Here is a 14,237-nt window from a genome sequence, read left to right on the forward strand (position 1 = left end):
TGCTTGCCATACTATATCTTGGACATAGATATGGGAATTGCTTCCTTAAGGAGCTGGAATGTAAATATTTGTTCCATTAAAGAAAAAACACGGAGAGACAGGAACAGGTCATTCAGTATATAGAAAATATATCCATATTTTACAAAGATATATTTTGGTAAAAAAGAAAGTATTTGGTCCTGTTTTTATTTAAATATATAAAAAATTTATTATATTATATAAATAGAATATATAAAACACATAAAAGAGTTTTGTTTTTATAAAAATATAAAAATAGATATAGATATAAAAATACATATAAATATACATAAATAAATTTTCTAAATGCTTGCCATACTATATCTCGGACATTGATGTGGGAATTGCTTCCTTAAGGAGCTGGAATGTAAATATTTGTTCCATTAAAGAAAAAACCGAGAGAGACAGGAACAGGTCATTCAGTTTATAGCAAATTTATCCATATTAAAAAAAGATGTCTTTTGATAAAAAACAAAGAGTGTTTGGTCCTGCTTTTATTTAAAGATATTAAAAATTATTATATTATATACATAGAATTACTATATAAAACATATAGTTTTATTTTTATATAGATATAAAAATATATAGATATAAAATACATATAAATATAAATAAATAAATTTTCTAAATGCTTGCCATACTATATCTTGGACATAGATATGGGAATTGCTTCCTTAAGGAGCTGGAATGTAAATATTTGTTCCATTAAATAAAAACAAACCAAGAGAGACAGAAACAGGTCATTAGGTCATTCAGTATATAGAAAATTTATCCATATTAAAAAAACATATTTTGGTAAAAAAGAAAGGATTTGGTCCTCTTTTAATTTAAATATATCTAAAAATTATTATATTATATAAATAGAATAAATATATAAAACATATAAAATAGTTTTTAATATAAACATATAAAATATATAAAAATAGAATTAATATATAAAACATAGAAATAGTTTTATTTCTATATAAATATAAAAATATATAGATATAAAAATTTATATAAATAGAATTACTATATAAAACATATAAAATAGTTTCATTTTTATCTAAATATATCTAAATATATATAAAATATATAAAATAGAATATATAAAACATATAAAGTAGTTTTATATTTATATAAATATATAAAATATATAAAAATTATAGCTATAAAATAAATATATAAAATATAATTAATATATAAAACATAGTTTTATTTTTATATAAATATATAAATATATAAAAGCATATAAATATATATAAAAATAGAAATAGCTGCAAAAATAAATATATATATAAATAAATGTAAAAAAAAAAAATCAAATTCCCAGGAAGTCAGCAGAAAGAATCCTGCCAACATCCAAGAATGCGAAAAACAGGACTGAAAGGATCTTGGTGTAACTGCAAAGCCAAATCCATTTTTTAAAACTGCTATCTCATGAAAAATCTACAGATCTGAGGAAGCTCCTGAGACACAACAAGATCATTTTTGGGTCATTCATCACCACAACAATTAATCCAACAGCAGATTTTTTCCTTTACACGCACTCCAGATGCCAAGAACAACAAAACCATATTTCATCTGGAAGCAACAGCAATTGTTCTTTTCTTGTAAGTGCATTAAATTTAATCTCGATCCTGGAAAGGCAAGAATAATGTTCTTCCCCTGGTCTATTAGAGAGGTTGTAATTCAGCAAGATTTGAAATGAGGATAAAGAAAAAAAAACCAATCACAAAGCCTCAAAGTTGCTTTGGTTAATAATTTCTAGCTGGTTCTGCAAAAAAAAAAAAAAAAGGATAATATCAGAAGACACTGAGAGCAACAACAACTAAAACACATTTTCCTGCTTCTGGAAGGTCTAAAAAATGAACAAAGCTCCTTCCTGTGCTCCTTCCCCTCCTGAAAAACAGCACCTTGCAGTTTCTGGAAATATCCCAGCAGGTTCCTATCAGCACTTCCATTCCACACAAGGCAGAAGAGCAGAACACTCAGCCACCAGCCCCTCTTTTGCCAACAGGATTTTGTTTTCCAGATGCTGAATTTTGCTCAGCAGAGCATTTCCAGGTGCTCTGAGCCACTGCTTTGGCAGCCCTCAAAGCTTCCTGGTGCTTGTAGCTTTCTCCAGAACATTAAAATATTTCCAGCTGCCTTTTTTTCCCATCTAAAAATTAAAAATTCATGAAGATCCTCAAAGGCTTTACAACCTAAATTCACCTAGGATTCAATCTGTAGGGAAAAAAAAGGATTTTATTTAAAAGCTTGGTTCAGAGCAAGAGGAGAGATGAGTTTGCACAAGTGCCCAGGGAGAAGCAAGGTGGAGACTGAGCAGGGGAACCCTGGCACTGTCAGGATGGCTGGGAGTATTTATTTATATTTATTTAGAATATTTCTATTTATTTTAGAAGATTTATTTATATTTATTTAGAATATTTATATTTATTTAGGAGATTTTTATATATATTTATTTAGAATATTCATATCTATTGAGAATATTTATATTTATTTAGAATATTTATATTTATTTAGAATATTTTTTGTTTCACCATCTCTCTAACCCTCTCCTCTCTCACGTGCTCATGGAGCAGCTGTGTGGGAGCTGCAGGGTCAAATTTAGGCAGCAGAATTCCCACAAAACTCAAATGTGTCCACACAAATAACCCAGGAACACCTCCAGACCCTCAGGGTCTCCTCACAAACTGAGGCCAGGATCTTGAGCCAGGCACAGAGAGGGCACTGGGCTCAAAATTCACCTTTCAGACCCCACATTTTGGCACTCAGGTTCCTCCTGAGCTCACACTCACCTTTCAAACCCTAAATTTTTGGGCACTCAGGTTCCTCCTGAGCCCAAACCCCACATTTTGGGTACTAAGGCTCCTTCTGAGCTCAAATCCCACATTTTGTCACTGAGGTTCCTTCTGAGCTCAAACCCCCCTTTCAAACCACACATTTTTGGCACTCATGCCCCTTCTGAGCCCAAACCCCACATTTTTGGCACTCAGGTCCCTTCTGAGTTCAAATCCACCTTTCAAACCTGACATATGAGCCCAAACCCACCCTTCAAACCCTACATTTTTGGTACTCAGGTCCCTTCTGAGCTCAAACCCCACATTTGAGCACTCAGGTTCCTTTTGAGCTCAAACCCCACACTGGAGCACTCAGGTTCCTTTTGAGCTCAAACCCACCTTTCAAACCCCACATTTTGAGCACTCAGGTTCCTTTTGATCTCAAACCCCACATTTTGTCACTGAGGTTCCTTCTGAGCTCAAACCCACCTTTCAAATCCCACATTTTTGGCACTCATGTCCCTTCTGAGCTCAAATCCCACATTTGGGCACTCAGGTTCCTCTTCAGCTCAAATCCCCCTTTCAAACCCCACATTTTTGGGCACTCAGGTCCCTTTTGAGCTCAAACCCCATATTTGGGCACTCGGGTTCCTTTTGAGCTCAAACTCACTTTTCAAACCCCACATTTGGGCACTCAGGTTCCTCCTGAGCCCAAACCCCACATTTTTGGTACTCAGGCTCCTTCTGAGCTCAAACCCCACATTTTGTCACTGAAGTTCCTTCTGAGCTCAAACCCACCTTTCAAACCACACATTTTTGGCACTCATGTCCCTTCTGAGCCCAAACCCCACATTTTTGGCACTCAGGTCCCTTCTGAGTTCAAATCCACCTTTCAAACCTGACATATGAGGCCAAACCCACCCTTCAAACCCTATATTTTTGGTACTCAGGTCCCTTCTGAGCTCAAACCCTACATTTGAGCACTGAGGTTCCTTTTGAGCTCAAACCCCACATTTTTGCACTCAGGTTCCTCCTGAGCTCAAACCCCCCTTTCAAACCCCACAGTTTGAGCACTCAGGTTCCTTTTGACCTCAAACCCCACATTTTTGCACTCAGGTTCCTCCTGAGCTCAAACCCACCTTTCAAACCCCACATTTTGGGCACTCAGGTTCCTCCTGAGCTCGTGGCTCAGAGCAGAGAGTGGCTGGGCCAACCCCCAGCCATGGGTGGGGTGCTGGGGAAATCCCAGCAGATGGAAATGTGGTAACTGCAGATGCTCATCTTCAGCTGCTTTTATTTTTTTGGGGTTTTTTTTTTTTTTTTGGTCTCTCTCCTCGCCCATCTAAATGTTACCCAGACTGAGGGCTTGAACAGTGTAAAGATTTCTTTTTGATTAGTTTAATCCACTGCATGTGAAGAACAAACTAATCCCACTTTGACCACATTTTTATTGAACAAATAAATAAATAAATGAGTCACTCAAACCTTTGTTTTCTGTTCTTTTTCCCACCCAACCCACCAAGGACCTGGATGTGCTGTGAGGCTCCTTTCACCCTCTGTTTGCCTCTTAATAATCCCAGGGATTATTTCCAAAAAGTGAAACCCACAGCATCCCAAAATCTCTCTGAGGCTCCCAGATGGATTTCTGGGATCACAGATTGCTCAGGAGGCTGCTTGGGTGGAGAAAACCTCACTGGTATTGAGGAAAGCAGAGCAAACACTCTTCAGGCACCACCTGCTCCTTGTCATTTCTTTATTTGTGCTGTTTTCTCAATTTTTAGGAGGAGGAAAAGCATCCTGAGTGTTTAGAGGGCCACGGATCAAAGAATCCCTCCTTGCACAGAATTCAGTTTTTGTATTGTCAGGGCAGGTTCTGCAGAAATAATCCCAGGGATTATTTCCAAAATTTGGAATATTATTATCCCAAAATCTCTCTGAGGCTCCCAGCTGGAAGCACACATGGATTTTTGGGATCACAGATTGCTCAGGATGCTGCTTGGGTGGACAAAACCTCACTGGTAGTGAGGAAAGCAGAGCAAACACTCTTCAGGCACACCTGCTCCCTGTCTGTGCTTTATTTGTGGCTGTTTTCTCAATTTTTAGGATGAAGAAAAGCATCCTGAGTGTTTAGAGGGCCATGGATCAAAGAATCCCTCTTTGTACAGAATTCAGTTTTTGTATTGTCAGGGCAGGTTCTACAGGAAGCCAAAAGTGACTTTTGAGAATAATTTGGCACAGAGCAGATGGATCTGTAGGATTCCTGCCCCCCTCCCTGCTTAGACAGAAAGTGTCCTTAACCTCTCACAATCTGAGGAAAAATGAGGCTTTTTTTCAAGGTTTTCAACTTGTCCTTTCTTATGAGAAATTGATTTTGAGGGAAGAATGCACACTTGAAAACTGATGCTTAAATTGCAGTTATGGAGTGGTTCTCCATCAGCCTCCAGAAATGCACTGGTAATGTAGAAAAATGGATATAAATATCAAACAGACAATGAATGAAGAGCTCTGCTGAGACACACACACAAATCTTGCTGTTCACATAATAAAACAACTACAATTTGGTGCCTCTTCTTCCATGATCAAAGAGTCAAAACTTTAGGGTCAAACCTTCCAGAGGATCCTTGTGATTTTAGCTGACCCTCATTTCTACAGCTCTAAAGATCCAAATCTTTTTTATTCAGGCACTTAAATGCAAATTTACCAAAATCTAAGTGCATCTAGGCACTTAAATGCAAATTTACCAAAATCTAAGTGCATCTAGGCACTTAAATGCAGATTTACCAAAATCTAAGAGCATTTAGGCACTTAAATGCAGATTTACCAAAATCTAAGTGCATTTAGGCACTTAAATGCAGATTTACCAAAATCTAAGTGCATTTAGGCACTTAAATGCAGATTTACCAAAATCTAAGTGCATCTAGGCACTTAAATGCAAATTTACCAAAATCTAAGTGCATCTAGGCACTTAAATACACATTTACCAAAATCTAAATGCATTTAGGCACTTAAATGCAGATTTACCAAAATCTAAGTGCATCTAGGCACTTAAATGCAGATTTACCAAAATCTAAGTGCATTTAGGCACTTAAATGCAAATTTACCAAAATCTAAGAGCATTTAGGCACTTAAATGCAGATTTACCAAAATCTAAGTGCATCTAGGCACTTAAATGCAGATTTACCAAAATCTAAGTGCATCTAGGCACTTAAATGCAAATTTACCAAAATCTAAGTGCATTTAGGCACTTAAATGCAAATTTACCAAAATCTAAGTGCATCTAGGCACTTAAATGCAGATTTACCAAAATCTAAGTGCATTTAGGCACTTAATTTCAAATGTACCAAAATTTCTGTGCACAGGCAAAGGAAAAAGAGCTTTTTTTTTGTGTGTGAGCAATCTGCCAGTTTTTGTCTGAAGACTCTGTTTTGCAACATCAGAGGAAATTCACTCTCATTGATAAGCTGTCAGCTGGTAAACCAGCTCACCACCAAAAAACTCCAAGAGTGAAAGGGAAATCCCCAGGGTAAAGCAGAGCTGAAGCAAATGCCAGTTATAAAGGAGCCTCCTCAGGCCTGCAGCCAATCAGCTCAGCAGAACACTGGAAAGGAAACTTGAATTTAAAAATACATGATCTGGTTTGCAACACTCACTCAAGCCAAGGGGCAACCACATTTTATTTAGAAGTGCATACAAATCTATTGAAATAGAAGCAGAGGGTATTTTTCTCAAGGCTAGGCAAGATTTTAGCCCCCATAACTCCCTCAAGTCACAGTTCCTACCTGTCAGCACAATTTTAGTAGCAGTTCTTAGGAAAAACACTGGAAAAAAAAGGGTTTAAGTGGAATTTAGGTACCAAAGCTGGCTCTGCTTGTTTGGGGACTTGGCTCTGTAGAAATACTCTGGGAGAGGAAAGGTACCTGACAACTGCAACATTTCTCAGGCAAATTTCAGTGATAAACTGAATTTTTTGTGCTTTGTGGGACTATATAAACTACAGCAATGTCAATGACCAAAATGTCTCCAAATGTCTCAAAAAAACCCCAGATCCACCCTGGTTTTTACCTGCTATCAGTCAAAATTTAGGTACCAAAGCTGGCTGTGCTTGGTTGGGGATTTGTCTCTGCAGAAATACTCTGGGAGAGGAAAGGGAAAAGGAGGTACCTGACAACTGCAACATTTCTCAGGCAAATTTCAGTGATAAACTGATTTTTTTGTGCCTTGTGGGATTATATAAACTACAGCAATGTCAGTGACCAAAATGCCTCTAAAAAACCAGATCCACCCTGGTTTTTATCTGCTATCAGTCACTACTTGAGGTGTCTCTCAGAATTTTGCCTTTCAGATGAGGGAATGGAATCACAACATGTGCAATCCACAAGGCCTTCCTAGTGGCAAGCCATGACATGAAGAATTCCTGCTCTAGAGGAAAATAAATGACATTTTATCCTGTGTATTCCATAAACCCAATGATCCTCTCAGAGGCTCTGCCTTTTCCATCAGGCTGTAACAAGATTGGAAAAATGAGATGTTCTGAGCCTAAGGACAGGCTCTCTTCAATTGTTCTGTTTCCTGTTACAGGCTCCATGAAGACAAATTTCAAATTACCAGAAAACAGCTGAGCATGGACATTAAATGTTGTCAAACACATTTACTTTGATCCATGCTGTAAATGTTCAGCAGTGACTGGATTATCAACTTAGACCAAGAAAATAAAATAAATATTGAAAGCATTTTCCTCTGAGAAACTGTTCCTGTTGTAGCCTGGTGGGTGAGCTTGCTGTCCTGATAAATACTGGGAAAACAAATAATAAAACTAAACTAAAATAGTTTAAAATTACAGGATTTAAGTAGGAAGGTACTTGCTAAAGTGACCAAGCTGGATTTGAGCAATTTTCAGGCATTTGAGCAATTTTCCAAGTTCTAGGAAGTACTCTGTGGATTGTTGTGCACAACATTTAAAAGAAATAAATAAACAAACAAATAAAATTAGACTTTTAGTTTGTATTCCTCTTTTTCCCTGAATCATGTGAAATAGAAGTGCTGTAGTGCAGTCTTTATTAGGAATACTGCAAACTAAACTAGAAACAAGTAAGAGTTTCCTCATTCAACCAAAAATAAATTACACGGCCCTCAACTGAACAGAAAGTAAAAGAAGGTAAATAAATATTTCTGTGTGAAGTTGAAATTCTAATTTTATTTTCTACTGAACTTTTCAACGGTGCCTGAGTTAACCCAGCTAAATTGCTAAAGCCCAGCAGAACAGCTCAGTCCTGTGCCACAGCTTCCCTGGAGGAGCAGGTTGGCCCAGCTCAGGAAGAATTTGCTTAAAAATTCACCTTCTGTGCTGTCACCCTGCACGGGACTGGAAGTTCCAGTGTCACTAAATGGCACTGTCCAGCCAGGGTGTCACCATTCCCATAAAGCACTGGAGTCATCTCAGCCCATTATTAATGGTTTCAAGAACATGAAGCTCTCAGAACTTAAGGAAAATATTAAAAAAATAAATTTGTACATCTGTCTTGCAAGGGAAGCTGTGGAATTATTGGTCCTCTGGAAGTTTGGTCAAGCTGCTTTACAAAATCTCAGATTTTTCTACGTATTCTGATGTTGTAGCGCTGACATTCTCCCCCTCCAATTTCTGAAATTCAAGATTTCTACTGATGGGAAGGAACTGAGAATTCAGAAGGAAAATTTTGAGATTTTTGGGGAATAATCCTAGAGCTAAATGGAAATTCACATAAAAATCTCATGGATATAATCTGTATGTGTAATGTATGGGTTATTTTTTAAAATTGCTTTATCCTGCCTTCATACCCTCAACAGAGGAAAGGAAAAACCATCTTTTCCTTTCTAAAATATTATCAGTAACACACCCCACTTACACAACCTGCTCTTGGAGCAAATTAAAATAAATCTCCATGAAGCAGAGACACAAATTTCCAAAAAAACACCAAAAAAATTCTCAGTGAGAGCTGAGGGCTGCAATTTTTCATCTCAGAACTGTGCAGAACACCTCTGTCCTTTCCACCCCACAACTTGCAGCAGCACCACAGCACGAAGTTCTCAGCCAGCACTGAGTACAAAAAGCAGCTCTGATGTCCAAGATTTCCTCCCTCTCTAATGAAAAGAATTCACCAGCAGCATTTCAGCTGAGCTGTACCTGTTTTTCTGGGTCCCTCCTGCTCACATATGCACAGCTCAAGCAGCTTTCATTGGGAAGCACATGCAAATACATAAAATTAAAATGAAATTTCACACAACACTTGCAAAATGAATTGCTGCTGCTGCTGCTGCCTTTCACTTTGTGCCCTGCTGGTTCCAGCTGGCAGCTCCCAGGGAAGAGGGGAAGTTGTGAATCTCCATCCTTGGGAGACACTCAGAGCCGGGCTGGGCAAATTCCTGAACTCCCAAATTCTGGATGTGGCTGGAGCAGGACAGGCCCTGTGGTCCCTGCAGGTTCCTGGGCACAGAACTCCCCCAGAAACCATCCCCAAAGCAAAGCTGGCTCAGGATTTCCTGAAATAAATAAATAAAATTATTCCCACCTGTCGTTCCTCCTCCTGACGAATCCTCTCCTCTTCTTTCCTCCTCTCCTCCTCTCTTTTGGACTCGAGTTTTCTCCTTTCCTCTCTCTCTGCTTCTTCAGCCTGAAATAAACATGATGCAAGCCAAACTTTACTCTTTTTGAATCTACATTTTAAACTTTCATATGATGATAACCATGATCATACACATTTAGTTTGATCCATGCTGCAAATGTTCAGCAGTGACTGGATTATCAACTTAGACCAAGAAAAAAAATTAAATATTGAAAGCATTTTTCTCTGAGAGGCAGAATAATGTTCCTGTTGTAAGGTGGGTGGGCTTGCTGTCCTGATAAATACTGGGAAAACAAATAATAAAACTAAACTAAAATTGTTTAAAATTATGGGATTTAAGTAGGAAGGTACTTGCTAAAGTGACCAAGCTGGCTTTGAGCAATTTTCAGGCATTTGAGCAATTTTCCAAGTTCTAGGAAGTACTCTGTGGATTGCTGTGCACAACATTTAAAAGAAATAAATAAACAAACACATAAAATTAGACTTTTAGTTTGTATTCCTCTTTTTCCCTGAATCATGTGAAATAGAAGTGCTGTAGTGCAGTCTTTATTAGGAATACTGCAAACTAAACCAGAAACAAATACGAGTTTCCTCATTCAAGCAAAAATAAATTACACGGCCCTCAACTGAACAGAAATCAAAGTAAAAGAAGGTAAACAAATATTTCAAGAAAGAGGGGGTTTCTTCCCACCTTTTAGATAGAAAGAAACATCAAAAAGAATAAAAATAATAATAATAAAAAGCCACTATGATTTCACCTCCCCTCCCTTCAGCACACTCAACTCTCTGGTAAATTTAGAAATTACTCTTCTCACTTATCTAATTTATTTTTGAATGTCCTTATAAGCTAATTACAACAGTGATGCTGAGCAATTTTGTATCATGGAATTTCAGTTCTCCTCACTTGAAGTTTAGTTAGGAAGGACCTTACAGAAGGAAGGAAATAAAAAGGATTTGGAACACACAATGTAAAAAAAAGTGCATTTAAATGTATCATTACCTGGGCAGAATCTCTTGTAGAAAAAGCAGCAATAATTTTATTTTTTATCTTAAAATGATTTTATTTTTGTTGTTAAGACAAAGAAATTGTTGCAAAATGAGGGAAAAATAAAGACAGTGTTGTCGTGCTATGTTTAGATTTTTTGAAGATTTTTTTTCAGGCTCCTCAGGGCATGAAAATATATTAATATAATAAAATATAAATATTATATTATTACATTATTATATTAATATAATAAAATATAAATTATTGAAAATATGGTAATAAAATAAATTAATATATTAATATATTATTTGAAAATATATTAAAAGGACAAGCAGAAAATATTCCAGTGGAGGATTTGGCTTTGAGAGTTTCAGAGAAAAAGCCCCATCCAAGGAATTTATCTGTCTACATGGGAAAATAAAAAATCAGCATGTTTTAAAATGAAACAGAAGATTCCTTGCTCCACCAACTGATGCTCATCCAACTTCATTTAAGTTTGTTCACATTTTCCACCAAAAAAAAGGGAAAAATTAAATTCAATGAGTATGGAAAGTAACAAAATGATGAAAGCACTCAGTGAGAAAAGGTTCAAAATGGAAGTATATATATAACGAGTAATTAAGTTTATTACCAACTGCTTCACCTAATAAACTGGATTTAAACCTCAGGTGACACTAAAATTCCCAACCTGGGATTTCCACAAGCTTTAAAAATGTTCATACAGAACAATAGAGAGTTTGAAAAAAATTTATATATAAAAAAATAGAACAATTCCAAGGAAAATGCACAAAGTGCTGCTTTCAGAAGGCCGAAATGCCTCTTGCTTCCCTGGAATTAACACCAAAAAGCTTTTCACAGAATCACACAGAATCACAGAAGTTCAAGACTGGAAGAGACCTATAAGATCATCTAGTCCAGTCGATGTTCTAACTGTTCACTAGATCATGGCAGCAAGTGCCACATCCAGTCTTTTTTTGAATTCTTCAAGGGATGATGACTCCACCACCTCACTGGGTAAATGATTCCAGTATCTGACCACTCTTTCTGTGAAATATTTGCTTCTTAATTCTAACTTACATCTCGCTTGACGCAGCTTGAGACTGTGTCCTCTTGTTCTATCTGTTATCTTGTTTCATCTCCCTCAGTCTAAAAAAATAATAAATATGGCTAAACACAGATCAAACCAAAGCACATTTCTGAGAGCACCTGAAGCACTCCTCACAGCTGCCCAGGGTGTTGCACCAGCTCCGTGGGGACTGGAATGTATTTTTTATTTTTAAGGGGAGACAGGGGTGGCATTGAGCTGGAAAGCAGTGGAAACGTCCAAAAAAGAGCATTCAAGAGTTTAACTCCTGTCCTCCCCACGAGCCTGAACGGAAAGAAAATGAGACAGAGTTTTCCACAGCCCTCTTGGGCCAGCAAAAGCTGAACTGACATTTTTAAGATAAAAGAAGCATTTAGTGATGATGACACTGCTTTGGCTTTCTGTGTCATTCCCAGCTCTCTGCTGAAGACGTGGCAGGAAATCCTCACCTCTCTCTGTGCTCTCCTGGCTTGTTTCTCTTCTAATTTCCTCTGCTTCTTTGCTCCAATTTTCCCAGACACCTGAAATTCTGGCACCTCCTCAGCATCCTCTTCCTCTGCAACATGGCAGAAATGACAAATTTGAAATCAGCTGTCAAAAGTCTCTCAGAGGAACTTCAGTGCTGCTTAGGAAAGGAGCAGGAGATGAAAAGGAGATACACACACACTTCAGACAAGAGCTTTTAGATGGAAAAAAGGGGAAAAAATCACAAGAGACTGCCAAAGCCACAGAGCAGAAGTAACAAGGCAAACACACACTCAAGTGAAGGCAGAAATAAAAATTTCCTTGATCCTTTGAAAGGAGGCTTTTCATAAATATTTCTTGCTTTCCACAATTAAAAGAGAGATTTTTCTCTGATACAGAAATTGTACAGAAATTGTACCAAAATTTCCTTGATCCTTTGAAGGGGGGCTTTACATAACTATTTCTTGCTTTCCACAATTAAAAAAGATTTTTCTCTGATACAGAAATTGTACCAAAATTTCCCTGATCCTTTGAAAGGGAGGCTTTTCATAAATATTTCTTGCTTTCCACAATTAAAAAGAGAGATTTTTCTCTAATACAGAAATTGGACCAAAATTTCCCTGATCCTTTGAAGGGAGGTTTTTCATAAATATTTCTTGCTTTCCACAATTGAAAAGAGAGATTTTTCTCTGATACAGAAATTGTGCTAATGGTCGGCATTATTTACCTGCTCAACATTGGCCTGCAGAGACTTCCCAGTTATCCCCAGGCTTTGCACAAACAATTTTCACTGAAAAAATGGGATTCAGAGGCACCCCACTCATACACTGGGTTCTGACAGAAAAAACCTTTTAGGGATGAGGGGAAAAAAAATCCTTGAAATGCAAATCTTGGGTCTGCCTGCAAGAAAATGACATGTAAATATTTGCCTGTTGTTTGACAAATGGTTGTTTACAGAGGTGATTCTGCAAGGGTGAAATATGAAAGGGTTTTATGCTCAAAGGGTGTGCAAATGAGGATTTCTGCTCATTCAAAGGCTGAGGAAGAAGTTTTAAATGCAGCCATTTCCTCCCTGCTCAAAGCTCAGGAATATTTGGCCACTTTTATTTGCTGCTCTAAATCAGTGCTGGGGACTGAGCTCAACACTCCCAGAGAAATCCTCAGCTCACTGCACAAACAAATTCACAGTCATGGCAGGCTCAAAATGAAAACTCTCACATATATCTTATTTTTGGGGTAAAATAATTGGTGCTTTGAGCATCCCCAGTGCTGCTCTGCTGGATGCTGAGTTCAGATCCAAACTGGAGGAGATTTGTGCCAGGATGTTTTCTGTTTTCTCTCCAGAGCACCTGGTCCCTTTTTTGGGAACCCAAAAAGCTGCTATGAAAGAAGAATATGGATGAATGACACTCCCACTTCTTTTTTATGAAGAATTAGGTTGGAAACATTCTTGTTTTACTAATTCCAAGACACAGAATGGGGCTATGGTTAAACTACATCATGAGTGCTCGAGTTTGTGAAATAAAACATGAGAAAGAAAAGTTTGAGAGTGCAACATAAATGAAATCAAAAGTTCCTCTCTTCTTTTGCATGGTAAGGTTTAGAGATCAGAATCTCACATTTTTCTTTGCAAGTATTAATCACTATTGGGAAAGAAAGCAAAAAACAAGGTTTTAAAAGTTTTTAAAATTATAATAATAGGGCATTTTAAAATGCTTTTTATTGCTTTGTGTGGCATCTGAGCTCAGCACTCAAATCCTGCAGCTAAAAAAATCTTGTAGGAGTGTTTTCTGCTGCTTTTTTGGGAAAAATAATATAAAAATAATGCTTCACCCCCATTGAGTGATGGATATTGTGCATAAGTTCAAGAAGAAAGTGTTTGTGCTGAAATCTCTTAAATATCCCTTCTTAAATATCCCTTCCTGCACCAGGGGTACTCAGACCTGACACAGTTGCTTCTATAATTTGAATGATCCTTAAAATAACTTTATTTCTATTTTAAATACAGCATTGAGGGGAGCTCCAGTCACAATGGGTGAGCACACCCAGCACTAGCAGTTATTACTCCAAAATTAACAGCTCAGCTCTGGTAAAATTGTTTAGAAAATGACTTCCTGCAAACATCACAAGTATAAAACAGCATCTGTGGCACTCTTCTATGGTTAAACTACCAAGACATCACGAGAAATAAATGTATCTGAGAGTTGTGTAGGTGTGCCTCTCAAATAACAGCAGTTTTCAGGAGATGGAATTAATGTGAGCCTGGTTGCTGAGCTGGGCCTTCAGAGAAATGCTGGAGTCTGAGAGGATCAAAAGGGTTC

General features: G+C 37.3%; 1 protein-coding gene across 1 annotated transcript in view; it reads right to left on the bottom strand.

Moving 5' to 3' along the window:
• DDRGK1 (DDRGK domain containing 1) overlaps positions 1–14,237 on the bottom strand; it is a 46,174-nt gene that overhangs the window by 13,007 nt on the left and 18,930 nt on the right. The window contains exons 3-4 of the mRNA XM_059470697.1: positions 11,901–12,007; positions 9,329–9,430 (exon numbers count right to left, since the gene is read on the bottom strand). Of these exons, the coding sequence (XP_059326680.1) occupies positions 9,329–9,430; positions 11,901–12,007 (209 nt within the window). The remainder of the gene's footprint in view (positions 1–9,328; positions 9,431–11,900; positions 12,008–14,237) is intronic.

This window comes from Ammospiza nelsoni, chromosome 4 (genome assembly GCF_027579445.1).
Source record: "Ammospiza nelsoni isolate bAmmNel1 chromosome 4, bAmmNel1.pri, whole genome shotgun sequence".
Classification (NCBI taxonomy): domain Eukaryota; kingdom Metazoa; phylum Chordata; class Aves; order Passeriformes; family Passerellidae; genus Ammospiza; species Ammospiza nelsoni.